We start from the raw sequence: 27,511 nt of genomic DNA on the forward strand, positions 1-27,511 counted from the left end.
AGAATCCAATGTTCTATATCCTGAAACCAGCATCTTCACGGCAGAGGCCTATGCAACACTGTTGGCTACTAAACACATTAAGAAAGCAAAGCTCCCCATGATATTCACAAATTCCTTAAATGTTGTCGAAACTTTGCAATCGCTACAAAAACATAAAAATCTTGTAATCAATGACCTCTATTCTCTGCTGTGCAATACATATGCATATAACTAACCGAAGACAAGTCCACATGTTGAAACGGTGGCTTCTGCTTTTACCTTGTTCTCGTTTTGCTAACAAACAGGTTGTAATATTGTAATGTCGATTGAAGACAAGTCTTACAAAATAGACGCTTCTCTTGAATGGCGGGCCAGAAGAAGAGCGTGCAGCTTACGCGCTTCGTCGTCTTCCACAGCGCCGGCTGTTGCGCGCACCTTCCCGCGGTGCAGGAGCCCCACATCATTGTGTCAATTGCCCCCCATGCGAAAAGTAACCATCTCGGTCGAATGAAAAAGTTCTTTCAGCGACGACAAGAAATGGAGCTCCTCAGGTGCATCTCGGCGTTCACATATGCGCATAGTAGGGTTCCATGCACACTACATGAACTTCAGCGCAAGGACGACGACGGGGCGAACCAGGAGTCAGAACTGCAGGGGACGACTTCGTAGGTAATGTCACTGAGGCTGCGTGTAACCTTGTAGGGACCAAAATACCGGCGGAGCAACTTTTCTGAGAGTCCACGACGACGGATGGGTGTCCAGACCCACACGAAGGCGCCGGTATAGTAATGGACGTCGCGTCTACCTTGATTGTACCGAAGGGTGTCTGCATGCTGTTGGCTCCGGATATGATGCTGAGCAAGCTGGCGGGCTTCTTCAGCTCTTTGTACAAACTCTTCTACGTGTTCGCTGGTCGGGCTATTATCAGCCCAGCGATTATCAGCTCAAAGCTGGCGCATGGTGCATGGCGTCAAGTGTGGACGTGATGTGGCGCCTGTATACAAGCTCGAACAGCGTGTACTGTGTAGTCTCCTGTACAGCAGTGTTATACACAAAGGTCACATAGGGTAAAATCTCGTCCCACGTCTTGTGCTCTACATTGATATACATGGAGAGCTTATCAGCCAGCGTTCTGTTCAGACGTTCCGTTAAGCCATTGGTTTGAGGGTGAGAGCAGTGCACCAGCTGGAGAACGTCCTGCATATGTTCGGCTGTAAATGCTGTAATGCGGTCGGTGATGACAAAAGACGGTGCACCATGTCGTAGGACGATGTGGTGTATAAAGAACTTGGCCATTTCATACGAGTTTGCTTGCGGAATAGCTTCGGTTTTGGTGCACTGGGTTAAGCAGTCGGTAGCGACGACTATCCATTTGTTGCGCGAAGAGGTCATTGGGAATGGCCCCAGTAGATCCATACCTATTTGTTGGAATGGTGCTTGAGGAGGGTCCACAGGCTGGAGAAAGCCAGCCGGTTTAACTGGTGGTTTCTTGCGGCGCTGACAATCGCAGCAGGTCTTCACGCACCATTTCACAGAAGAATAAAGCTGGGGCCAGTAATACTTCTGTCGTATCCTTGCTAATGTTTTAGCAAATCCCAGGTGTCCTGCGCATGGCTCATCATGGCAGGCTTGCAAAATGTCTTGACGTAGTGCCGACGGCATGACAAGAAGGTACGCATTGGGACCGCTTCTGCAGTTTTGCTTGTAAAGGACGTTGTTGTGCAAGTAGTACGATGATAAGCCGCGCACGAGCGAGCGTCGTGAAGCACCTTCAACTTCTTGAAGGTGCTCAATCAGCGGCAGCAGCTTAGGATCAGCGCACTGGTGCTCAGCCATCTTTATGGCGTCAATAACGCCGACAAATGGCAAGTCATGGTCAGGGTCCTATGACATCGTAGGGAGTGGTGCACATGACAGTCAACATCGCTGTGCTTCCTCCCAGATCGGTAGACAACTGTTATGTCATACTCTTGTATGTGCAAGCTCCAACGGGCTTGTCTGCCTGAAGGATCCTTGAGGTTGGGAAGCCAGCACAGGGCATGGTGATTGCTGACAGCCTGAAAGGTTCTACCGTACAAGTAGGATTGGAATTTACCAATTGCCCACACAACTGCTAGGCATTCTTTTTCAGTGGTTGAGTAGTTCTCAGCCTTGGTGAGACTGCAGCTTGCATAAGCAACGGGGCGTTCCGCACCAGCTTGCCACTGCACAAGAACTGCACCGAGACCTGTATTGCTGGCGTCAGTATGGATTTCAGTGTCAGCGTCTTCTTCGAAATGAGCAAGTATCGGGGCCGCTTGCAAACTCTGGCGCAATTCACTGAACGACTGCTGCTGCCCGTCCGCCAAAATGAAAGGCACATCGTCGCGTGTAAGCCGTGTCAGAGGCTCAGCAATTCTTGAGAATCCCTCGACAAAGCGCCTATAATATACGCACAAACCAAGGAAGCGTTGGACAGCCTTGTTGTCTGTGGGTGGCAGAAACTTGGCGACGGCAGCTAACTTGTCGGGGTCTGGTTGGACGCCTTTAGGACCAACAACATAGCCAAGAAATTTGAGCTCTTGGAACCCGAAGTAGCATTTTTCAGGCTTGATGGTGAGGCCGGCAGTACGGATCGCAGCAAGGACACTCTCGAGTCGTGCGAGATTTTCGTCAAACGTGCTTGAGAACACGACGACGTCGTCCAAGTATACTAGTCAGGTTTGCCATTTGAGGTGCTGAACAGAGACTGAAGGGGAGAACTTTGAACTCATAAAGGTTGTCAGGTGTCAGAGATGCTGTTTTTTCACGATCCTGTTCATCAAATTCGATTTGCCAATACCCTGATTTAAGATCCAACGAAGAAAAAAACTTGGAATGTTGTAGACGATCCAAGCGTCGTCGATGCGGGGCAATGGATAAACATCGCGCTTGGTGACACTGTTCAACTTTGTGTAATCTACACAGAACCGTAGTGGGTTATCTTTCTTTCTGACTAACACTACAGGGGAGGCCCATGGGCTTGTAGGACGGTTGGATCACGGCGTCATAGAGCATCTCTTTCACCTGATGCTTGATTGCTTCTCTTTCTACTGGAGACACTCTGTAAGGATGCTGGCGAACAGGATGTGCAGACTCGTTCGTAATAATGCAGTGCTTTGTGATGGACATGCACCGTAATTTGGATGACATTGAAAAACAGTCCGCAAATTCATTCATGAGACTCAGTAGACGGTCTTTCTGATGGTCTGGCAGAACAGCGTTAACGTGAATCTTCTTTTAGGCTGGGTAACTCAGATTGCTGAGACGATGCGATTTCCAATGTGGCAATGTCAGTAACATCAATAATTTCGCGAAGAAATGCGATTGCCGTTCCTCGCAGTACATGCCGATACTCGTTGCTAAAGTTTGTTAGCAAAACGACTGAACATTTGTTTTGCACCTGAAGAAGCCCTCTGGCTATGCAAATGTGGCGCTCAAGAAGCAGGGGGATGGTGGCCTCAGCGATTCCTTCGGCGTCGTCTTCCATGTCGCATCGGACAAGGGTAAGCACGCTGCTCTTGGGTGACAACCTGACGTGATCGTCAGCTGTGCGAAGCGCGATGTCACTGGCGTTGTCATTACTGTTCGCTATGGCTTGCGTAGCAGCGAAGCTAACTCTGGACTCTTGCAGGTCGATGATGGCACCGTTCGCCTGAAGGAAATCCATGCCGAGTATAAGGTCCTTTGAACATTCAGGAAGAATGACGAAGTCGCCGATGTACGTGAAGCCCTGAATGTTGACTCGTGCCGTGCACCGGCCCATTGGAGTTATGAGGTGCCCTCCTGCAGTACAAATCTGAGTTCCAGTCCATTGCATCGAAACTTTGTTCATTGTGCCCGCGAGATTCTGGCTCATAACAGACGTGTCCGCACCCGTGTCGATTAGCGTTGTGACTTTGTGGTCATCTATGGTAACTGGTACGTACAAGATACTGACACCGAACTACACTGCTTTCTCTGCGTCTCAATTACGTCATTTCACGGTCGTCGTAGTGGAGGATCTTCAGCGTTCCCAATGTCAGCGACCTCACCTCCGCAGGTCGCTGGACTCAGTTTTCCGGGAGGCAGGGCTGGCGGAGCAATGCCTTGTTGCGCTCGGCGTGACGACGGCTGGAAGACCTGTATCGGGCAGGTGACGGTGACCGGGGGTCAAGGAATCAGGGGCCAAACGAGCTCCTGGCGTCCGCGAGGTGCTTCAATCTCGAGGGGGCATTCACCATTGCGCGGGCACAGTGCATTCAGTGAAAATCCACAGAGCCCATCTCGGCGGTGAGGACAAGCCCTGTAGAGGTGGTCCGCTTCACCGCAATGAAAACAAGGGTCTCCGGTCTGCAGTGCGCCATACGTCGCTCTTGCGGGGTGGTCGTGTTTCAGCCATGAATGGTGTGCGGCGAGTCCTGAAGTCGGCAGTTGCTTGTTGAACGGCGTGCTCACGATGAAAGTCCGGGACATCGTGCGCATTGTGAAAAGTCGGAGACAACGAACTTCGCGGAGCTTCCGCATACGACATGTTAGTCTGTAGATGCTGTACCTTGGGCTGTGGTGCCTCGCTTCGCTCCGGAACTTGTACTGCCTGCCTGATTTCTTCCCGGACGACCTCAGCCAGAGCAAGTCGCGGTACCGATACCGGAGCCACCTGAACCTTTTGGAGCTCTTCTCGGAGAACAAGCCTAATGAGCTCCCGCAAGGCATCAATATTTTCCTAGGGTATAGCGATAGGGTCGACACGTCACGGTTGTACTGCCTTGTTACTTGCTGCAGTGCCTTTTCCATTGATATGGCTTCCGTGAGAAACTCTGCGACGGTCATTGGTGGGTTGCGTATTAGGCCACTGGATAACTCTTGCTTGACACCACGCACCAAGTTCCTGACCTTCTTTTCTTCCGGCATGGAACCATCAACCAGTTAGCAGTCGAGATAAGCAAGAGACGTTTAGAGTATTGGTGGAAAAAAAGCAGGGGAGAGATTGATACGACTGGATCCATTATAGGCATAGGTAGCAGTACAAGGCAGATACAGAAGTTTTGAGGAAGAGAAATAGATTAAGGAGACGTATAGAGAAATGCTAAAATGAAAAGCATGTGTAGCATACCTGATGAACTCAAGCAGGCTAGGTAACTATTTGTCACTGCCTCTATTCAAAGGGGTGCCAATAAATCACCATCATCGTGGGTATGCGCCAATATGTATGTGCCTCTCTTCAATGAAACTCTTTGATGCCAACTTGGATAACTAGGTATGCCTTACTGGGAATGCGCTGCTCTACAATGATGAAAAAAGATCTCTTAAATTTCTCAGATGCTGAGTGGAATTGAGCCCACATCACGAGGGTTCCTCAAGGACGGCAGTCTGGCACATTATCAGGCTGTGCCACAAATGCGCTGGGTATGGGCTGCTTTCAATGTTCATTCACACCAGTGCTATAGTGAGCTGTGCCATGAACGCACTGGGTATGTGCCGCTCTTTAATGAACCTTTCACCAAGTTGGGCCATTGTGTGTGTGCCACTTAGTGTGTGCCAAACAAGGGAACAGTTCTCAGCATTTGCAGGTACCAATTCGACACGCTTCACGTTTTGGAGGTCATGTGCGGACTTCTTGGCAGTGTCATTAGATGGCATCGCGAGTCCAGAAGTGCGAGAGAGGAGCCCGGTTGCTGCCTGATACATTTCTCAGCATTTGCGTGCAGCTGCATGGCATGCATTTCAGATGCTACCCCAGGTCTGTCGGTGGCAACACTAGATGAGGAGTTTCGTTGTAGTAGACGCCTCATACATAACTCATTTCAGTAGTGGCAATACGCTGTGTCGACATATTGGTTCAATGCTTACACATTGCTGTCAGCAGTCATCTAGAGGTGGGCTCTGCTGATATTTTTTTAGTGCTAGGTAACCATGTCTCAAGTCAGGAAAGTTATAAATAAAGGAAGCTTACTGACGGAGAACACAGAAACCAAGTAGGTAGTATGTTCCTGCTTGTTAATATAATTTTTCTTTAAAGGAAAGCTGAAAGCTTTTCCAGAAAAAATGAGTGAAGAGCAGTACGCCATGGTTTTCAACCCTCTGAATTCGAATATCGCATCGAAATTGAGCGAAAGAAAGCGCAAACATATTTTATTTCGACGAAAAGTGCAGCAGCAGACACGCTCAGCTCGCGCGCCTCGTTTCCGCCTGTGATTGGTCGGGCGCCTCGTGATGTCAACAATGGTGTTCGTCCGGACTGACTGCTGCCGCTACACACGAAGCACGGTGCAAAATAGTTTGGTGGGGTTTTGCTGAGACAGTCATGGAAATTTTCGAGAGCTTGCGTTTCTCTGAGGAGTTCGGTGTTAAGTCCAAACTCTACGAGAGCGATTTTGCGCGTGACGGTGACGGGCAACGGCTTCGAGCGACAAAACGGGCCGTCGCTTGAACAAATTGCTCGGTGTTGTCGCTCGATCGCTCGTTTCTGGAAATCTAGAACTCGTTGCCCGGAAATGCTATGAGCGACTAGCCAATTGTGCGAAGCTGAAACTGGATGTACATAACTCAAATACTACTGCTTGTCGCACGGAACGAGCAAACTATTGAATTTTACACGTGCAAGAATAAGAACCTAGTGCAAGACCTTCAGAAATATTTTGTGCTCCTTCTTCAGTAAAATACATCAACTTAAATTGATAAAACATGCGTCACACTAGTTTCGCGCATATATTGCTGCCCTCATACCGGGAAGTCGTCGCTCAAAGCCGTCGCTCGCGTGGAGTTCGGCTTGCAGACGACGAGTGAACGCGACAGCCATCGCCTCGCTTGTAGTGCTGTCGCATGCAAGATCACTTATAAGGGGTTTATACTTGTACATACTACACGTACGTACATAATTGTACATACTACATGTACGAGCCGATTGCGAAGAGCCAGCCTCTCCAAGAAGCAAAAAATGCTGGTGCATGCACTGCTTTCCACGCGAACGAAGGCGAAGTGTTAGCATCTCCTTGTGTTGGAAATGTTTTTTGGCGAGTATGTTTTTTGCTAAGCTGCATTCAGCGTTCCACTGAGTACGTTTTCGGGCAAACAACTGTAGTGTTATGTTCCTGCATGCCTCCTCGTAGAACGTAAGCAGGGATGCGATCTTCAGCATTTATGCGCTGCCCCAAAGCTGTCGGCAATCTACACAGACGGTTTAAACACGGGAAAAGTTTACCGGCTGTTGCAGCACGTGTAGTATAGAACCTTCATCAGCGCGCCATCCGCACGCTACTCATAACTGGCGAATTCCGTCGGCTACGTGAGATGGTCGGTTTCTTGTGTGTGCGAGAGAAGGGGGAGCGCAGCATCTTGGTGTGAGCAGGCTTTCCAACACATGCAAACCTTATGCTTGCACTGCGTTATGGTAGCTGCATGCAGGCTGTTTCACAGCACACGTGCGAATAGAAAATTCACGGTGCTTGGCGATGAAACCTGTATCAAAAGTGGGCGATAAACATGCACCTTCCGTTCAGTGTGCTAACTATTTTTTTTAGGAGAACCCAAAGCACGCATTATTGATAAACTCCGGTAGTAATCGTCATGGAAGTGGTTAGAGCACAACACTGTTCTTTGAGCGCTTGAAGTTGTTTCGCTTCACAGCAGCCTCCCACTTAGCTGAAAGCTTCTTGTCTTGCAGGAACTAATGGAACATCGGAACATCGTCGCGGCCGCTGGTGTTTGTGCAAGCGTAGGCTGCACAGAACGCTGGCATAATCGGCCTACAAGTTCAATTGATGCTGCGCACGTCAACTACCACTCCTATATATACACAAATAAAGGAATGTAGGTTCGAGCGAAGGAGATTAGGACAGCATGCACGCAGAAATAAGCCCGGTCAGGCACAGTCGCGGAGACTGCAAAGGAGCGGAACACCAGTGTTGACGTCACTACGCCGCGGTTTCTAGTCTCCGCTCGCATCGTCAGCGTCAGCAGCAGTGCACGGCGCTCGACGGGGGGCGGAGCTACAGCGTAATTTTAACCGACGATTGCGTCACTCCTAAATGAAAAATCCCCCCCAAAATTTGACCTTCATGGTTTATAAGGTTCCCGCATCCGTATATGAGCGTCGTATTGAATTCAACAGACTCTTCAGCTTCCCTTTAAGCTTATTGCACACCGTCTGACAGGAAAGCTTTCCTTTACCATGATATGGACCACATTCATTGTAGGGGCACCGAGGAGTACTTTGGCATCTCTGGCCGCGTGGACATCATCAACTCCACCCTGGGCAAGGCACTAGGAGGTGCTGCAGGTAAGAAGCTTGTGCTCTTTCTTACTTGCTGTGGGTATCGCACACGTGCTGACTTATCAGGGCTCTGTATCTCTTGGTGGCATGACATGCCAGGCAGAACGTTTCAGAGCATGGCATGGCAGCAAGCGAAGAGTGAAGGGGATACATTTCAGCAAGGTGTCCCATTGCAGCCACTGGTACATATCAAAATGAGGATTAGGCTGCTGAAACTTGGAAATGAAGCTTCTCATGGTGAAAAGCACAAGCAACGCTGGATGTTGCTGCCTGTGCCTTATAGTTTTGCAGTCTCTTCTGCCTTCACAATTTCTTGCACAATTTTCTTTTTCATACATTCAGATTGGTATGCAGCTCTAATATTGGTACTGTACTGAGGACTTAGATGTCCCAATTCTGTGTGAATCACAGTGTGGTAATAGTTTCTCTTTTATGAAGGTACTGACTGTGCTGCCCATTCAGATTGCAGTCGTGGTATGGTAATAGTTTCTCTTCTACGAAAACACTGACTGTGCTGCCCATTTGGCTCAGATGGCAAAAACTTATGCCGAGCTGATGAGCCCACCAGTTCACATTAAACACACTAGAGCACTTTGTTTCTGAGCCATTGGTGCTGATTTCGCCAAACCTCTGGCAGAACCCTTCTCGCTATGACTGTCGATGTCAGTGTGATCAGCATTGGAGCGATGTAGCAACACACCTCACTACCAAAATTCTTCACTTCAATGTAGCCGACTTCAATTTTCTATTGCTGGCATCTTCACTTCGGTGTAGTTCAATGCTCCTTGCTCAATGCACACTCTGGTCCAATTCTCTTCACTTTTTTCTCCACATGCAGCTCCTTTTGATGCCGGATTTTTCTAGCTGACTTCTTCAATTTTCCATTGCCGAATTCTTTGCCTCTTGCCCTATTTGTCGATCTGGGCACCTACACAGTGGCATGTACCCATTCCAGAGGATTGTCCAAGAATGTTCACATGCCTTGTGTACCATACGTGTGGTCCAAGTTGTCTATTTTGTATACATACCCAGTGGCATGTGCTCATTCTGGAGGATTGGCGAAGAATGTTAACATCTCTTGTGTCACATACCTGTAATCCAAGTTGTCTGTTTTGCACACATACCCAGTGGCACCTACCCAGTGACATGTATCCATTCTGAAGGATTGGCCTGGAATGTTAATATGCCTTGTGTCACATACCTGAGGTCCAAGTTGTCTATTTTGCATACATACCCAGTGGCACCTACCCAGTGACATGTATCCATTCTGGAGAATTGGCCAAGAATGTTAACATGCCTTGCATCACATACCTGTGGTCCAAGTCGTCTATTTTGTATACATACCCAGTGGCATTTATCCATTCTTGAGGTTTGGCCAAGAATGTTAACATGCCTTGTGTCACATACCTGTGCTCCAAGTTGTCTATTTTGCATACATACCCAGTGGCACCTACCCAGTGCCATGTATCCATTCTGAAGGATTGGCCTAGAATGTTAACATTCCTTGTGTCACATTCCGTGAGGTCCAGGTTGTCTATTTTGTATACATACCCTGTGGCACCTACCCAGTGACATGTATCCATTCTGAAGGATTGGCCTAGAATGTTAACATGCCTTGTGTCACATACCTGAGGTCCAAGTTGTCTATTTTGCATACATACCCAGTGGCACCTACCCAGTGACATGTATCAATTCCGAAGGATTGGCCTAGAATGTTAACATTCCTTGTGTCACATACCTGAGGTCCAAGTTGTCTATTTTGCATACATACCCAGTGGCACCTACCCAGTGCCATGTATCAATTCCGAAGGATTGGCCTTGAATGTTAACATGCCTTGTGTCACATACCTGAGGTCCAAGTTGTCTATTTTGCATACATACCCAGTGGCACCTACCCAGTGCCATGTATCCATTCTGAAGGATTGGCCTAGAATGTTAACATTCCTTGTGTCACATTCCGTGAGGTCCAGGTTGTCTATTTTGTATACATACCCTGTGGCACCTACCCAGTGACATGTATCCATTCTGAAGGATTGGCCTGGAATGTTAATATGCCTTGTGTCACATACCTGAGGTCCAAGTTGTCTATTTTGCATACATACCCAGTGGCACCTACCCAGTGCCATGTATCCATTCTGAAGGATTGGCCTAGAATGTTAACATGCCTTGTGTCACATACCTGAGGTCCAAGTTGTCTATTTTGCATACATACCCAGTGGCACCTACCCAGTGACATGTATCAATTCCGAAGGATTGGCCTAGAATGTTAACATTCCTTGTGTCACATACCTGAGGTCCAAGTTGTCTATTTTGCATACATACCCAGTGGCACCTACCCAGTGCCATGTATCAATTCCGAAGGATTGGCCTTGAATGTTAACATGCCTTGTGTCACATACCTGAGGTCCAAGTTGTCTATTTTGCATACATACCCAGTGGCACCTACCCTGTGCCATGTATTCATTCTGAAGGATTGGCCTAGAATGTTAACATGCCTTGTGTCACATACCTGAGGTCCAAGTTGTCTATTTTTCATACATACCCAGTGGCACCTACCCAGTGCCATGTACCCATTCTGGAGGATTGACCAAGAATGTTAACATGCCTTGTGTCACATGCCTGTGGTCCAAGTTGTCTATTTTGTATACATACCCAGTGGCATGTACCCATTCTGGAGGATTGGCCAAGAATGCTGACATTCCTTGTGTCACATACCTGTGGTCCAAGTTGTCTGTTTTGTATACATACCTAGTCGCACCTACCCAGTGACCCAATTTGTCCATTTACAAATTGTGTGTTCGGAAACACCCAGTGGCCCCAGTTGTGTGAAGGAGGTTAGAAACAGACATCTTACCGAAAAACGTGTGAAGTTCCCAAAGAATGCAAATTGCATTAAAAGCTGAAATCGGTGCTTGGTGTGAATGCATGTGCGCTGATATATCTTCATGTTTCCTCACTCTTTGACATGAAAGGCAAGCCACATCTTACGATGGCCTGTTCTGTACTTGGTATTGCAGATGTGGTGACTTGTGCACATAAATGTACGCAGCCATGCGAGTTGTTCGTAGTGTTCCGGGATCATATGAAACTGTGCAGACTTCTTTTCTGCAATAGAAATGATGACATGATGACCATATGCTGATGTTCTTGTACAACTCGACGTGGCATCGGGACCTGGCTTTCTGTCACTCGATTGTCCCATTGTTGCAAAACTGTGAAATTGTCACGTGGTTGGGACAGCCGGCTAGAGAAGGCATAGCAACTTGCATTTTTGGTGGTGCCACATTTTGCCAAGAGGCTTCATGGCCTTGTGAGAGCCAAAATGTCGTGTAATCCCTGCCCTGCTCCAATGGTGGGGATTTCTTGTCACCAGGGGGCTACACCACATGTCGCCGGGAACTGGTGGACCTTCTACGGCAGCGCTCACGGCCCTACCTCTTCTCCAACTCCCTGCCCCCACCCGTGGTGGCATGTGCCTCAAAGGTGTTGGACATTCTGCTGGCCAGTCCTGAGCTGGCACAGAAGGTGGCCGGACTGACACAGCGCTTCCGTTCACGCATGACTGCTGCTGGCTTCGAGATCTCTGTGAGCATCTTTCTTTCTTGCCCCAAGCAAAGGCACACACTTGTAAAGCTGAAAGGGGGCTAATGTGGTATGGTGTACCTTATGTTCCAGTGGCTAAGGTGCTACTGGAACAAACAAGACAGATAGCAAATACACTGGTGTCTTTCCTGTGAGGCTTCTTTGTTAAAACCTTTTTGCTCACCTGCAATCATCATTATTACTTCATCAATTAAAGCACTATCTAAAAGTCTCTAGTTTTTTCATAGCTTTTGAGAACATTTTGTGATGGCCTGCAAAGGAGCAGAGTGAAAAAGTGGTTGCTAAACAAAGGCGTCTAATTGTGGATTTAATAACATAAAACAAAATCTAGGATTTATTAAACCCGATGTTTTGGGACTCATTTGACTCCTTCCTTAAGGTCTGGCCACATTCATCTGTTAGGCTTTTATTTTATTGTAAGTTTTTTTATTCTTGATGTAATAAGCCATACTTTGCCCCTACCTAGAGTCATGGCTGGTGTAATCTCTACATACAGAACTGCACATAGACAGTTATCAAATGTGACACTTGCAATAGTGGCAACAAACTTCTTGAAGTTCAAGGACTAGCTCAAGCTTCATGGTGTTCGTCCAGTTCGACCAGCTGTTCGAATTATGTGGTGAGTCAAATGAAACAAGAAAAAAAAAAAGCCAGGACACGTTAACGTAACAGTATTTGCTTTTAATGCTAGCTTCGCCTTAATACAGTCGTATCATCATCATCATCATTTATTGACTCTTAAAGGCCCCTGTTGGGGTATTACATAAGGGGGGAGCATACATAAGAAAAAGAAAGGTACAAAGAGTCATGACTGAAGTAAGAAACAATAACAGTAACATTCATAAGGGGTAAAGGAGGTGTAATCAAATGAATGTCAAACACAAAAAGTAATAACCAATGCACTAAAAAATGTGGGATGTAGTAAAAATAAGTCAAGTCCATTAAGCATTAATACTCAGAAAGTTTGTTAGTATGTTTCGAAACTTGGTAGGGTTACGTTCGATTACTATGCGGTCCGGTAAACTTCCATTCTGCAATAGCTACCGGCAAGAAAAAGCTGTTGAAGGATTTAGTAGAGCCGTGAAGACGTTGAATACTGAGGTTGTTTGAGAGACGGCGTGAAGTACGGTTGGGTGGCAAAAGAAGTGTGTCGCATAAATGCGGGAAATCGTAGTAGAGCTTTTGAAAGGGGCATAAGCGTGAGATTTTTTGACGATGTGCTAATGATTGAATGTGGAGGGATGATTTGATGTTTCTAACACTTAGCCGATAGTCATACTGGGATGTAATAAACCGGGATGTGCGATTTTGGACGGCTTCCAGTAGCTCAACAAGGTACGCTTGATGGGGATTCCATATCGTCGACTCGAATTTCAGTTTAGTACGGATAAATGTTTCATATGCTAGTTGACGGATCACAGGGGGTGATGATGATAGTGACCATCTTATGAATCCCAGGGATCGATTTGTGGCAGTAACCAGACTTTGGATATGTTCTGACCACGTAAGCTTGCTACTAAAGGTGATACCAAGGTACCTGTATGATTGAACCAGCTCAATAGGAAGGGAATGCAAACAGTAAGAGTATGACATGACAGGTTGTTTCCACGATATGCGCATGAACTTACATTTTTTGACGTTTAGCTGCATGAGCCACTCTGGGCACCATTTTTCAATTGTAGTGAGGTCACGCTGTAAAAGCAGTTGATCATTGTATGAGTTTATACGGCGGTACAGCTTGCAGTCATCAGCAAAGAGCCGGATGGATGACGAAATACCAGAGGAGAGATCAATAATGAAAATTAAAAACAAAAGGGGTCCAAGGACTGAACCTTGCGGTACTCCAGATAATACTTCGGTGACTGTAGAGGGACGGTGTCCAATCACTGTAAACTGTGATCGGCCAATTAGGAAGCACCGGATCCAGGACGTGATTAAAGGATGGAGACACAAACTGTTCACTTTGATCATTAGTCATTCGTGAGGTACACGGTCAAAGGCTTTCAAAAAGTCTAGATAAATTACGTCTCTTTGGAAGAGAGAATCAAGGTTTAAATGGAGGTCAGTAGTGAATTCAAAGAGTTGAGTTTCACCTGAGTGACCTGGTCGGAAGACATGCTGGTTACAGAAAAGGAAAGAGTTAGCTTCAAAATGAGAGGCAACATGAGAATAGATTATGTGTTTTTTTTTTCGTCTTACCGCCTTCCTTTCCGCTAGCTTTTCCAAAACGCGGATAGTTTTTCTCCACTTCTTGGTGCACGGCGTGTGCGCACTCGACGTACTAGGACCTGTTAACAGTCTCATGTACAAGACCTGTGTGGCGGGCGAAATGAGAGCTGAAATCACCACAGCAACATCAGGAACAGCTCTGAATGGCTGCCAGTATGTTTGCATTATGACCGATGATAGCGCGTGTGTGCCTGTATAATTAATGAACGCGTATTATGTACCATGACAGGGGCTCCTTTCCATTCTTTGTATGCTTCACTGCAATAAATTGCATGTTCTTCACCTCACAACACGGCTGTATTGCAGCGAAGCTGACCAGAAAAGTTCGCATTATCTGGCGAAAGTTAATTTTGAGATCGAAGTAACAGAACCTTGCGTCCATAAAAAATATGTGGATGCTGGTCATAATCTTTTACAGGAATCAAATTCACCGAAAAGTCGTGTTTATCAGGATAAGGTTAACGAAAGTTAACTGTATAAGGAAAAGGGGTAATGAAAGTGCACTTGGTTGGCAATGGCTTTGGGGAAACCATAGAAGTTTTGCCTCTTGCTGCTGTCATCGTGTCTTTGCCTCTTAGCACAATAATGTATTCTTGACATGAAAGAGGAGGAGGTTTCATGCCAGTTTGTTATTAACAGCTCCCATGATCACTGATTCCATCACAGTCACTGCCTGCTTTAACCAGGGCAGCACCAGCTTTTCTGCTTCTTTTGTTCTTTTTAGGGTGACGACCACCCCATCTGCCCTGTGATGCTTGGAGATGCACGTGTGGCTGCTGATTTTGCTGATGGCATGCTGGGTGAGTGTGGATGGAAAAATCGCATCATGTGTGCATGATGCGGTTTTGATTATGCCTCAAAAGAGGTGTATGCGATGGTGCCAGAATAAAAAAAATGAGTTTGCCTTTTCTTTTTGTCTGCTTTGTGGCAATGCAAGTAGTGGTCTGCTTACATTGAGTGATAACCACACCTAATTTTACAATTTCCTCAACCCCTTAAAATCACTGCAGAACTAGGTGTAAACTGTCCGATTTGTGAATGTACATTTTTACACTGATTCCAGCATATATATATTTTTTTAATGGTAAGTGAAGGCTTAAGCAAAAAGTCATTTGCTTGACAAGCTTAAAACTGGACAAAATTTAGTCTCAACAGGACTGAAGAGCTAAGTGGTCAACATTGTACCAAAACATGTGATCATGGGTCGTTTCGTTGCCTGCTTGAACATTGTTCCTTCCCTTCTTGGGCATTTATCTCCTGTAAAAGTACAGAAAGTGGCTGTGTCAATAAGGCCTTGTACATTTACCAGGAAAATGACCCAAAAGCTAAGCAAGACAGCTGCTTTATTTGACATACCCTGAGCATCCAGTAGGTAAGTTCCAGTTAATTTTAAATGAGGTACATAAATAAGCAAAGAAGTGTTTATATTAAATAGAGTAATGCATAAGCTAGTTTTTCAAATGTTGAACAATTGGAATGATATGTTGGGCCTAGTATCACTTTAATAAATCACATGGCAGTCAACGACTTAAGCATACAACACATCGGTACATGTTAAGGTGGCGTACTTTAAAGAATTACTCAAACACATGGAACTACAGTTCTGAGTTCAAAACAGCCTGGCGTACCTAGGCATCTATAACTGTCCTACTTGCCTCAAGGGCTGTCACAGTTGCCATTACGGACACGTTGGTCGTTCCAATGTCCGTAGGCCCCCTCTTAAAGTTGCTCAGACGTTGTTTTGTGTCTGTGACCGTTGGAACTGCACTGTTACCCAACTGAGGCGAGACAGTGGGCCGCAGCTGTGGACTGACTAGCGGCTTGCGAGCCACCCTGACAGCGAACTCAGTAGGCTGGTAGCACATCGGACTAACTAACTAATGCATAAATGTAAGGCTAAAGAAACACCTGGCCAGCTTGAGGGGAAGACCCTAAATGCATTTAGCAATGCACTGTGCACAATGTTCATTTAGCCTGTGTAAGCCATTGTTTGACCAAACCAGTATTTTGTATGTTAATCCTAATCCAACAATGAGAGAAATTGTAGAAGCTTGGCACATACCTAAACTGCAAGGAGTATGTGTTAGCCATCTGTCTATCGCTTTGAATAACAGTGAAATTAAATTGCTCAATAATAGAAGATGGTGTGTTGATTATGCTGCACTTCTGAATGTCGTTATAATGCGGAACGGATGCTGTTGCCCATGCACGGTGATTGTGAGATGGTTCTCGAGGGTGTATATGTGCTGTTTTAAGAATGAAGTTCAGTTGCCAGTCTGCGTTGGTCTTTGTGTCCCTTTCTTGTGGCCATCATTTAGTGTGCACAAAACTTTCCATAATGAAGCTAAACCAAGTAGCCCACCTTTCAGTCTTATTGCTGAGCTAATCTGCTGCCAGTGGCTGAAAGCAGGATACTACCACTACCTGAACCAGAGCATCACTGACAAAATGTTGCCTTGCTAGAAACCACTTCAGTTTTTGGAAAACTTGAAAGGTGGTGCTGGTTGTTCGAACAGGAGCTGCGAAAATTAGTCTTAGCACAGCACCTCCGGAGCAGTTTCCTTTGCATGGTGCTAAATGGGAGAAGGCTGCATTCTCACTTTGAATGTGAAGTTTGTGACATCACCAAGTTTTGTGTGCAGCTGATGTAGGCAGATATTCTGCGACAGTAATGCAACTTCATAGTGATGCCTTCAGACTAACACCATGTTCCTGTATTTTGCAAAAGCATTTGACACAGTTACTCATATGCACTTGCTTCTAAAATTCTCTTAATTAATCTTACGCCTTGACATAATAAAGTAGATAGCAGCATTCTTGACTAACCGTTCTCAGTTTGTCTTCGTTAATTACTGTTATTCTAACAGACTGCCTATAACATCAGGCGTCTGACAGGGGTCTGTCCTAGGGCCGATTATTTCTTTAATTTGTATTAACGATGTACCAATCTATTGTGTAATACTCACATGCTTGCAGATGATTGTGTTATCTACCACAAAGTTACGAATACATTTGACCACACATCCATCCAGAATGACCTTAACAAAAGCGTGGCAGTTTGGGCAAGTTGGTATGTCATGACTGTTTTAGGCTTGTAGCGCAGCTCAGAAAGAGCAGAAGAAGGAAGGAGGTAGGGGTAATCAAAGGGAACGGAAAACAGAGTGAGCACTAACTTCCAACTGATGGTTTATTTCGTGATACAAGACTATTTATACACTCGGCAAACCATGTGACATCAAAAGATTACAAAGAACCAAGCAACAAAACCGATAGTAACCAAGTGGCAACATATTCAGACAGCCTGTGGCTGCAGTCGGAGATACGCCAATTCATTGCTTGACAATGATAATGAGGGTGAGCTTACACATGCATGGCCCAGACCAATGATAACCTTTGCTTCGATGATTTCTCTTGTGAGCTGATTACGACTATGACCTAGAATGATGCATTCCTCTAAGACAGGTTCGCAACCACACATTTTGCAGTGCTGCGCAAGAAACCTCCCAGCTGTAATACAATTCCTGGCATTGTAACCATGTTCGCGCAGCCTGTCATGCAGACATCGGCCAGTTTGACCAATGTAACGTTTTCCACACTTGAGTGGAAAACAATAAACAACACAATGTGTGCAATTAACAAACTTATTTTTGTGGTTCTTATCACAGGAAAGAGGAGCTACCTTATTCGGATTAGTGGGCTTGCAAATCCTCATGAGCTTGTTAGGGGCAGAAAACACTACACGAACATTCGCTCGCTGGGCGATTTTCTTAAGATTATGCGAGATGGTGTGAATATAAGGGATGATGCTTGACCTACCCCAAGTAATTGCAGGATTATCTGCATGCTGGTTGTCTTTTCTAGCAGAACGAATTCTAAGAGAGTGTACAGATCTTTTCCATACAACAAATAATTATTTGTGTTACCTGTTAATTGCGGCCAGTTCAGAATGCATGACAAGCGCAGCGTAGCTTCAGGCATGAAGAAGGAAACTCATTACGTCATCAAAACATATTGTGGTGGTCTTCCGAACACCACTACCGTTGTATGCACACACTTTGGCTTTGCTGCCAAAAGCAGAGTCCACTCAGCGCTCGACAGGACAAGATGGGAGAGCAAGTCTTCCTGCATTTTCAAGAGAAGCACACAACTAAATGAGCCAATTTAGCAGCTTTTGGCAACACAGTCATTGCATGGTCTTCATCCATTGCAGTGGGATGACTGGGTTGTTTGTGATACACTGTAGTCCACTTATAATGGTACCACATATTACAATATATCGGTCATAACGATGAGTCGACTTCAGAGTATCAATTTGTGCATTAGGGCTATGAGAAAGAAAACCGTATACAGGGTGTCCCACATAATTTGAGCCAAGAATTTAAATATGAAAGGCGCATCGGAAGCGAATTGAACTGAATGCATACTATTCGCAATAGCCTATAGTAACTCAGACAATTTTTTGTTTTCCCCATAGCTCACTAATTAAGTTAAATTACCCAACTTTTTAATTATTGGCTGAGGACCCCAAGTATGATACACAGATTTGTAGAGCACCTTCAGAAACCACCGAGCGAGTTGTTTTCTTTACGATACGTCTCACATAGTCCTTTTTGCCAGGTTGCAAAGAAAGCCCGTGAAATATGAAAAAAAGCCACGTGATGGAGCATTTGCGTAATGGTATTGTGCTTTTTCAAGCGTGAGCGTCCACTGAACAAGGTCGGCTGCACCATGACTGGCGATGAGGAAGCAGCAGGGTGTTCTTTATCTTATCGGCAGCACTCGGCCAGCAGCATGCATTTTCGCCGTCATCCAACGGGAGCCGACCTTGTTCACCGAATGCATGCTTGAGAGCCGCACGATACCACTGTGCAAGCGCTCCCCCCATCGTGTGGCTTTTTTTCATATATTGTGGGCTTTCTTTGCAGCCTGGAAAAAAAGAAGTATGTGAGACGTATCGTAAAGGAAACAACTTGATCTGTGGTGCCTGAAGGCGGCTCTACAAATTTGCGCATCATACTTGGGGTACTCAGCCAATAATTTAAAAGTTGGGTAATTAAACTTAATTAGTGAGTTATGTGGAAAACGAAAAATTGTCTGAGTTACTATAGGCTATTGCGAATAGTATGTATTCAGTTCAATTCACTTCCAACGCGCCTTACATCTTTAAATTCTTGGCTCAAGTTATGCGGGACACCTTGTATAACTGTATAACGATATGTTATTCACTGTATATTGGATATAACGATCGAAATTCTGCCTTTTGGGCAGCATTGTCCATGCAGAATAACCGTGAAAGTTGCATTGCTAAGTTCCTCTTAACCGTGACGGGGCGAAAGGTTAGCCTACATGAGTTCGAATCTGCTGCCATTACTGCGTAGCGCATCCCGCCAGTGCACTGTTCGCAAAAGCCACAGAGAGCATCGCAAGTTGGTGCAGCGTCCCACAAGATGGCAGCAGCTGCTTCGCATCCGTGTCGACAGTAAACGTCCAGAGAAAAAAAAAAGTGCAAAGCAAACCGTACCTGCGCTCCCTTTCTACAATCTACCGCAGTGAGCATGGAAATGCACTGCGGAAGCAGCGGTTGGTGTGCCAACAAAGCACAAAGCTGTGTCGCTTGGAGCGAAGCTGCAGATTTCGCAAGACTCAAAGTACAAGCTCGCATAGTCGACGATATAGACGTTTCTGAAAACTGCGAGGCCACCAAGTTCATGAAGGCTAGAAGCAGTGATCATGCCGATCAACGGACTTTGTGCGCCAGGGCGAAACCCCCCATGTGTGAAACCAACACGGTGGCAGCCGCTGACATTAGCGAACTCTGGAAGCACGTTGCTGCTGGCGATAAAATAGGCGGTGTTTCGATGGAGGAGTTTCTGAGTGCAGATAGTGCTGCCGTGTTCTGCGAAGAATCTCCGACAGCGCGATTGTTGTCGCGACACAGGCAGCAGCATGGTGCGACAGAGGCAACAGCAGCAGCAGCGATGACGAGATTCACAGTGGCCCGCTTTTGACAACGCAAAGTGTACTGTCGACGACAGAGTCGCTTACCGATTTCATGCACGCTAAATTATAGCCGCCATGGTTATAAATTACAGCCGCTGGACGCAATGCACACCGTGGTTGTAAACCTGAAACTTCCGCGAAAGCAAGTGCAGATTACACTAACATGTCATTTTTCACAGCTTACTTTCTACAGCGGCAATTTTTTATCGTAAGTGGCAGATTTGGTGTCAGAGCTATGAAGGTATGTGCGGCAGCTCTTTTTTTTTCTTCTTTACGGCAGTCCAGATATAGCGATGATCGGTTAAAACGATCGGATTTTTTCTTCTTGTTATTGTTTTAAGTGGACTGCACTGTACCGCATGACCATCACCTCCGCTTTAGGTGAAATAATGAAAGGGGCTGTGCTTGACCCGCATGTTAAATGGATATTTTAAAAGGTGCTGTACTAATTAATTAATTGTGGTGCTCCCAAGGCCTTTGTACTGCAGTTGTGAAGTTGACAACTACCTAAAATAGAAAAAAGCAGGTAACAATATTTTTTTGTCAGTACTGTCCTAAGGTAAAATCCTGCTATGCCACTGATTGTATGTACTCGTCTGCACTGTGACACAAATAGTTAATCCAGCTGTTTAACGCAGATAGTAACAGTAGTGCTGACTGCATTGTTTTCACAGAGCAAGGCGTGTATGTGATTGGCTTCAGTTATCCAGTGGTACCAAAAGGTGCGTAACCCTTCTGTTATTACTGCTGGTTTGTTGCTTGTGTAGGCGGTGCTTCATGATGCTGTAAGAGCTCCTTAATTAAGATTGTGTGGAATCAGAAAATGTGTCTAATTATATCTGAGTGTCTAGTCGTTGCAAGAAAACAGTTAAAAAGTTATCTTTATTGAGGAAACAGGTTTCCTACTTGTGCCAGTAATGAAGAGAAAACTGTCAGGACAGTTAGCATAGAACTCCCAAGACAATTAGAGCCTCGTGACTATATTGATGTTCTTCACAACACGACAGCAGCAGAATTGAGACATCTGCATCTCATCCAAAAGTCACTTTCCACAAAGAAAAATATCCTTGTCTACAATTGACTGCCAGTAGAATCTCAGTGATACGATCACGCCTCATAGGAATTTTGGGGCGATACAAGTTTTCCAGAAATCCCGGCCCAAATTGATTAGCTTACAACCTACTAAATTTCATATATTGCAAACCACTTTTTGCATTGTGGCAGATGACGCAAACAGCCGAGCCGCCTTCTTACCGCTGTGGAACTGGTAAGAAGGCCCCAACTTGCTCAAACTGGCTTGGCAAAGCATGAGGCACCGGCTGCTGCTAGCATGAAGCACTGACTGTTTTCAGGCTGGCAAGCGGTTGCACTGATGTGCCGATTGCATTGCTGTTGCCAGGGCGACCTGCGTCCCTTCACCTTGACTCCGCCCCACGCGTCCCTCGCCCCCCTAAAAAAAAAAGAGCTTTTCTATTGTGAATCTGGGCGTGCATGGACACGCATGCTCTCTTCCCCCCATCCATTCACGAGCTGTCTTTATGGTGGCATTGGCAGCATGGCCAGTGTTCTAGTGTGGCGGTGTGCCTATGTGGTTGGTTTGCATGTAAGCAAACTTGTTGCTTCAGCTGCTTCGACATGTGCAGATATGACGGCTAGTTGGACTCGGCAAAAACGTATTTTCGGAAATAGCAAGCCCTTTCCTGCAAAGAGAAGCTCAAAGTTCTCAGAAAGGTGGATGAAGACTCGAAAAGGAAACACTCAGACATCGTGAAGGCGCTAGGCCTCGCTGCATCATTGCTGAGCACGATTGTCAGGCAACGTGACGAGGTACGTATTCTAGTACAGTCACTTTCAGCGTGGCTGTTCTGAAGTGAAAGATGCATGGACGACAAACTTATTGCCTGGTTGAACAAAAGCTGATTGGCTGGCCGAGCACTATGTCATGCAAAAGAAATAGTATCACCGAAAGTGATCATCCAAGAATATGCCCCTAGATGTGCTATGGGCACGGAAGAGGCAGCGACAACAGCAACTGTTTTTATGTGTTAAAAAAAAAAAACGTCTTCTGGCAGACTTGCAAAAATGAAAATGCAAGAAACCACCAGACATTTTTTTCTGCCCCAAATAAAGAATTTTCAGGTGTACTTGCATTTTGTTACTTTAATTTCCCAATTTATGTTTTTATGTGAGATGAATACTTTCCTCCATTTTGAGAGAGTACGCATCATTGAGATTCTACTGCAGTATGATTGCAGAACACATGCACAGTAGTTTATCATGCTGAAACTATATTACCCTGTATTTAATGCTGATTTGATGCAGTTGTTCTTGCTCATATAGCACTCTGGAAGAACCTACCAGTTGCAGTTTTGCTATTTAGTGCAGTGCAATCTTTTTTCTTATTATTGTGTGAATTTATTGCTATGTCTGTATGTTTTTTTAACATAATTGTATCAATAAGGTGCCCCTCTAGCCTTGGCTATATGTTTAAGCACCCATGCATGTCTATGTATATTATTATTATTATATCTGTTTTGTTGCATATAGTCTTAACTGCTCTTTATAGAAACGAAAGGGGCTGAGAAGAAAAAAGGAGCTTTAAAAAATTAGCCATGTATCTGCATGTCAGAGAATATGAGTGTTGTGGTGCTTTGGCAGTACACGGCATAAACATCAGTGGCGGCCTCATAGCAAGACTACATCATTTACCGACAGAACACTACAAGTTTGTGTTCCTGAATGCACAACTGGAATCTTAAAACAAGTTTGCTGCAAGTGCTTTACATAGGCATTTATTAAGTTGCATGCTATTTTGTTCGGTAAACTGGGCAGACAGTCTCTGTCTGCTGTCTGCAGCATCTGCACACCACGTTCAGTGCGGCACGCATGTGTTGTTCTTCAGCAGCAATGCTAGAATGACACACATAAGCTGCCTCCTGAAGTTTCAGAAGCCAGCTAGAGAAGAGCTTACAAAATCAATTGTTTGAAAGAATGTACTCATACTTCTCGTATTGTAATTACAAATTGCAGTTATGTTGATTTGTAACTGATTCAAACAATTACAAAATCAATTGGATGAGGTCTTACCAGTATGGCAATATTGATGCCAAGCTTCCATGATAGCTCATTGTCAGCCATTGCACCATCATTTACTAACTTCTCACCTGTGGCAAGCCGTAGTGCCCAGGCTGCTAGGGCTAACCATTGCTGCTTAGTTGGGTGCAATTCATTGTGATGGCAACTCTGTTGAAGACTTCCATGTTTGCAGCAATGCACGTGTGGATCATGTCTGAAAGAACCAAGCAGCACACAATGCGACGTTTTTCATTTTCGTTGTCATTACACATGGATTCAAAGAGTAAATGGCAGTGCCACAGTGAAGTCCAAATAATCGCACAGGTCTGAAAACTCTAGCACCTGAAAAATCGGTCCGTGACTGTGTTTTACATTCTTGCTATCGGAATATACCTCTTGAGCTACGTGCAGGGAAAATTTGCTCATAGACAATTTTGTAAAATTTTATTTGGCTATATTTGAGGTTCACGTGATATACAGGCATCATGCAGCAGTTGTTAGATAATGAAGAAGAGAGGTACACTCACTGGTGCAGTTTTGTGGGTGAAAATGCTGCACTGCACTGCATAAGCCAGTTTTCTTGGGCCAGCATTTTCTTCTGAAACTGTGAGAGGCAGCTTATCTGCGAGATATACTCATGCAGAAGAAATAAAACATAGTCTCATTAATCATGATGCTGCACACAACCCAGTTGAGGGCATGTATACTGAATAAAAGAGTTTGCAACTTTACAACACCTATGCAAAGCAGATGCAAAATGTTTATCTAGTTTCAAAATTTCAGTCATGCATTGAGGAACGTAAACCTGTCATGCTGCATCTGCAAGTGTGGCCATCAGCAGCACATAACCAAAGCTACACTACTGTGGCATTGCTTTGAGTCCTCCACTGAACTCTGTGCCATGTAGTGTCGTTACACCCTCAGATGAAGGTGCCATTTGCCGAGAAGCATATAGACACATGTTCAATGTTTTAGTCCAAACTTTGGATGGTTAAATAAATTTTGCACAATCGCACAAGCTTACAGTGAAGGAAGAAGGTATGAACAACAGCAAAGAAAGGGCAGGCAAGCAGTATTTTCAACTTAGCTTACTGTAATAACTACATTCAACAAAGCTTGAGATTGGGCAAGTTGATGTACCATGTTACTGTCCTGGTGTGCGCTGTAGTTCGTAGTACATACGACATCCTGTACTGTATGCAATTGATAGGAGATGTTCGTACATGTGCAGCACACTTAGTATCAGAAGCTTTTTCTAGCTTACAGCACATCTGCTAACTCTTATCCTGTCCAGTTTAAAGTCTGCCGACACATTTGTTGACCTCGCCTTGTATGCTTGCATGTTAGCTGGCTAGTTGCAGGTGATGCATCTTTAAAACAGGTTGGCACTCTTCTTGATGCTGCCTTTACATCCTTGTGATTTGTCAAAACATGCTTTAATCCCAGGAAGACTTCAACTGTGTCATTCACACTACTGTTGTGACCTGAAATTTGTAGCGTTGACTCATATTATGGTTTTCTTCATTAAAAGCAGGGAACTTGCTTAAAAAATGGGGAGGTTGGCTACTTCTCAGGGCAGCCCATTTCTCGAGATTTCAGGATGATGGTATGCTACTGCAAGCATGGGCAACATGGAGCTGTTTTATCTTAATTTCCACTTTATTGAATGCTTCTCAAGCTGCTGCTGTCATTTATACAAATAAGTGCAGCATCAGCTTTATTTGTATGACTGGCTGCTGCATAGATTCCTGGAATCGAGTGAAATGTTCACGAAGCATATATATTCTATTATGTGTACATTCCATAATCGGCTATCGGAAAGCAAATACGAGTGCACGTGTAGATGTTATTTCTTTATATATGCAGGCAAGGCTCGCATTCGAGTGCAGATCTCAGCAGCACATTCCATGGAGGACATAGACCATACTGTGGATGCTTTCATCACAGTGGGCAAGAAGTTTGGAGTGGTTTCGTAGTGTGAAAGCCTTCACCACACTGCAGAGCCTGTCACAAAAAATATTGACTCTCATGAATGTTCTTCAGTAGTTTACATGTAATATTGTTTGCCAAAGGCTATGTGTGTGGTTCAGTGGCTGGGATTACTGAAAATGGCCTTCCAACTTAAAAGGACTGACAACCATTTGGAACCTGCCTTCACATGGTGCCAACTCAAAGATCATACCTGTGATCATGCTTTTCAATGATAGGAAAAGTTGCATCATTTATTTCTCTTCAAAAGGGGCCTTACAATGTTACTTTGATTGCCAAGTGTTGCACCACAATGACAATGTTTACCTTGTATGGTCTAAGAGTGGATGCAAAAGGAATTACACAAATTGACACTGGTAAACGAGAGTTAGCTTACAAAATAAAAATAAAGGCAGATGAAAGAAATGGCACTTTCGTCCAAAGGCGAAGCATTGAAACCAATAGCAAGCAATCTTGGAATGTGGGCGTAAAGCCCGTTGATCTTGGAAAGGAGCAACAGTCTCCATCTCGCTTGAGCTTCCTTCCTCAGTTTCACTCCGCTGGCTGGCACGCTGCACCTGCTTGCTGTGCCTGCGACTGCCAGGCACGTGGTTTTGGTTGCGTATGGAGACTAGAACTACCGTCCAGCGACACGGATATGTTGTTAAGGTGCTGGCAGATTGTCTGGAACAGTAAATTTACAAGAACTAACAAAAGCGCTCTAAGAGATTAAGTACGGTAGTTCAGCAGTGTGCTCTTTCTGGCCGATTTGGCCGTCCATGGTACAGTGAAGTAAGGAACCTCGTTTTGTAATAAAGAAAAATCTTCAGAAGCAAGAGAAGCAACACTATTCAGACAGTGAATCGGTTTTAACTAGTACAAGTCCAGTGCTTGTGCCGTGCTGGGCATATGTGGACAGCTATAGTGGTACAAGTTAATGGATGCCAGTGCTGCCAACTGTAGGAAAACTTTCTTAGATCTAGGGATTCTGAGAGAGAGTGGGAAATTCATCCAAACTGCAGCTGTGGCCCAGTGTGCTGGATACCTGGCTTAGCTGCGGGAGGTGCGTCATTATTTCCCTACCGCCGGACAACCACCAATTATTGGATGGGTACAAACAGCTTCCCTGGCTTTCTAGGAGTGCATATATTACTGGTAGGTGCCCGGTGGCAGCTCTACACGGCGGATGCTGTTCAGCAAGGCCATCTGTGCCTGGACAAGGGGCATCCAAAAACCATGCCTAGAAGTATATACAGGGTCCCCTTTTGAGATGCAAATCCCCACAAGTAGCCTAGCACCAAGCTGGGGGACATCGCCCTCTACCAATTAGAAAAACCGATGGGTTCCCGGCAGTACTGGTATTCACGCCCGGTACCTCTTGCATATAAGGCAGATGCTCTACTTCAAGGCTGCCACTGCGCTTCTCTTCCTTTTGTTTTAATGCAATAACTGTACCACGGTGCAGAGCAGTAACCCGCTTGCCTTTGCCATGCAGGTGGTCACACTTGCTATCTCGCTAGTGCTATTGCCTATTAACTTCGGCCATCATGGAGACGATGTTGATATGCTATTCCCAAGGAAACGGAAATGGAATGGATGCTTTCCACACAGCAACAACGTGCACCTTACCCGACCAGATGGTGCTGACCTTACAACACTGGGTCCTCACTTGACTGGGCGGCCGCATCGCCCGAAACATCAGTCAGCCCTTCAGCTACAAAAGAGCTGCGACCAACTGCGGCACTTTATGGGCGTGGCAGCTGCACCACAGTGCAGAGCAGTAACCCCCTTGTCTTTGCCATGCAGGTGTTCACACTTGCTATCTCGCAAGGGCTCTTGCCTACATCGACTTTGGCCATCGCGAAAACGACGTTGATATGCCATTCCCAAGGAAACGGAAACGTAATGGATGCTTCCCACACAGCAACAACGTGCACCTTACCCAACCAGATGGTGCTTACCTTACAACACTGGGTCCTCACATCACCGTGGGCGGCAGCATCGCCCGAAACATCAATCAGCCCTTCAGCTACAAAAGAGCTGCGACCAACTGCGGCACTTTATGGGCTTGGCAGCTGTACCACAGTGCAGAGCAGTAGCCCCCTTGCCTTTGCCATGCAGGTGTTCACGCATGTTATCTCGCAAGGGCTTTTGCCTACATTAACTTCGGCCATCACGGAGACGACGATGATATGCCAGTCCCAAGGAAACGGAAAGGTAATGGATGCTTCCCACACAGCAACAACCTGCACTTTACCCGACCAGATGGTACTGACCTTACAACACTGGGTCCTCACTTCACCATGGGTGGCTGCATCGCCCGAAACATCAGTCAGCCCTTCAGCTACAAAAGAGCTGCGACCAACTGCGGCACTTTATGGGCTT

The 27,511-nt window shown here is 45.5% G+C and overlaps 1 protein-coding gene across 5 annotated transcripts in view; it reads left to right on the forward strand.

The window, feature by feature from the left end:
* Positions 1–27,511, forward strand: part of Gcat (Glycine C-acetyltransferase) — a 259,739-nt gene that overhangs the window by 126,441 nt on the left and 105,787 nt on the right. For 4 of the 5 annotated variants that reach the window (XM_075682883.1, XM_075682887.1, XM_075682886.1 and 1 more), the window contains 4 exons: positions 8,175–8,257; positions 11,625–11,836; positions 14,808–14,883; positions 20,758–20,805. In XM_075682883.1, coding sequence (XP_075538998.1) covers positions 8,175–8,257; positions 11,625–11,836; positions 14,808–14,883; positions 20,758–20,805 — 419 coding nt within the window. Of the gene's footprint in view, positions 1–8,174; positions 8,258–11,624; positions 11,837–14,807; positions 14,884–20,757; positions 20,806–25,024; positions 25,977–27,511 lie in introns of those variants that run through there. The other variant, XM_075682884.1, reaches the window with a different exon arrangement.

This window comes from Dermacentor variabilis, chromosome 2, assembly GCF_050947875.1.
Source record: "Dermacentor variabilis isolate Ectoservices chromosome 2, ASM5094787v1, whole genome shotgun sequence".
NCBI classification, from domain to species: Eukaryota; Metazoa; Arthropoda; class Arachnida; order Ixodida; family Ixodidae; genus Dermacentor; species Dermacentor variabilis.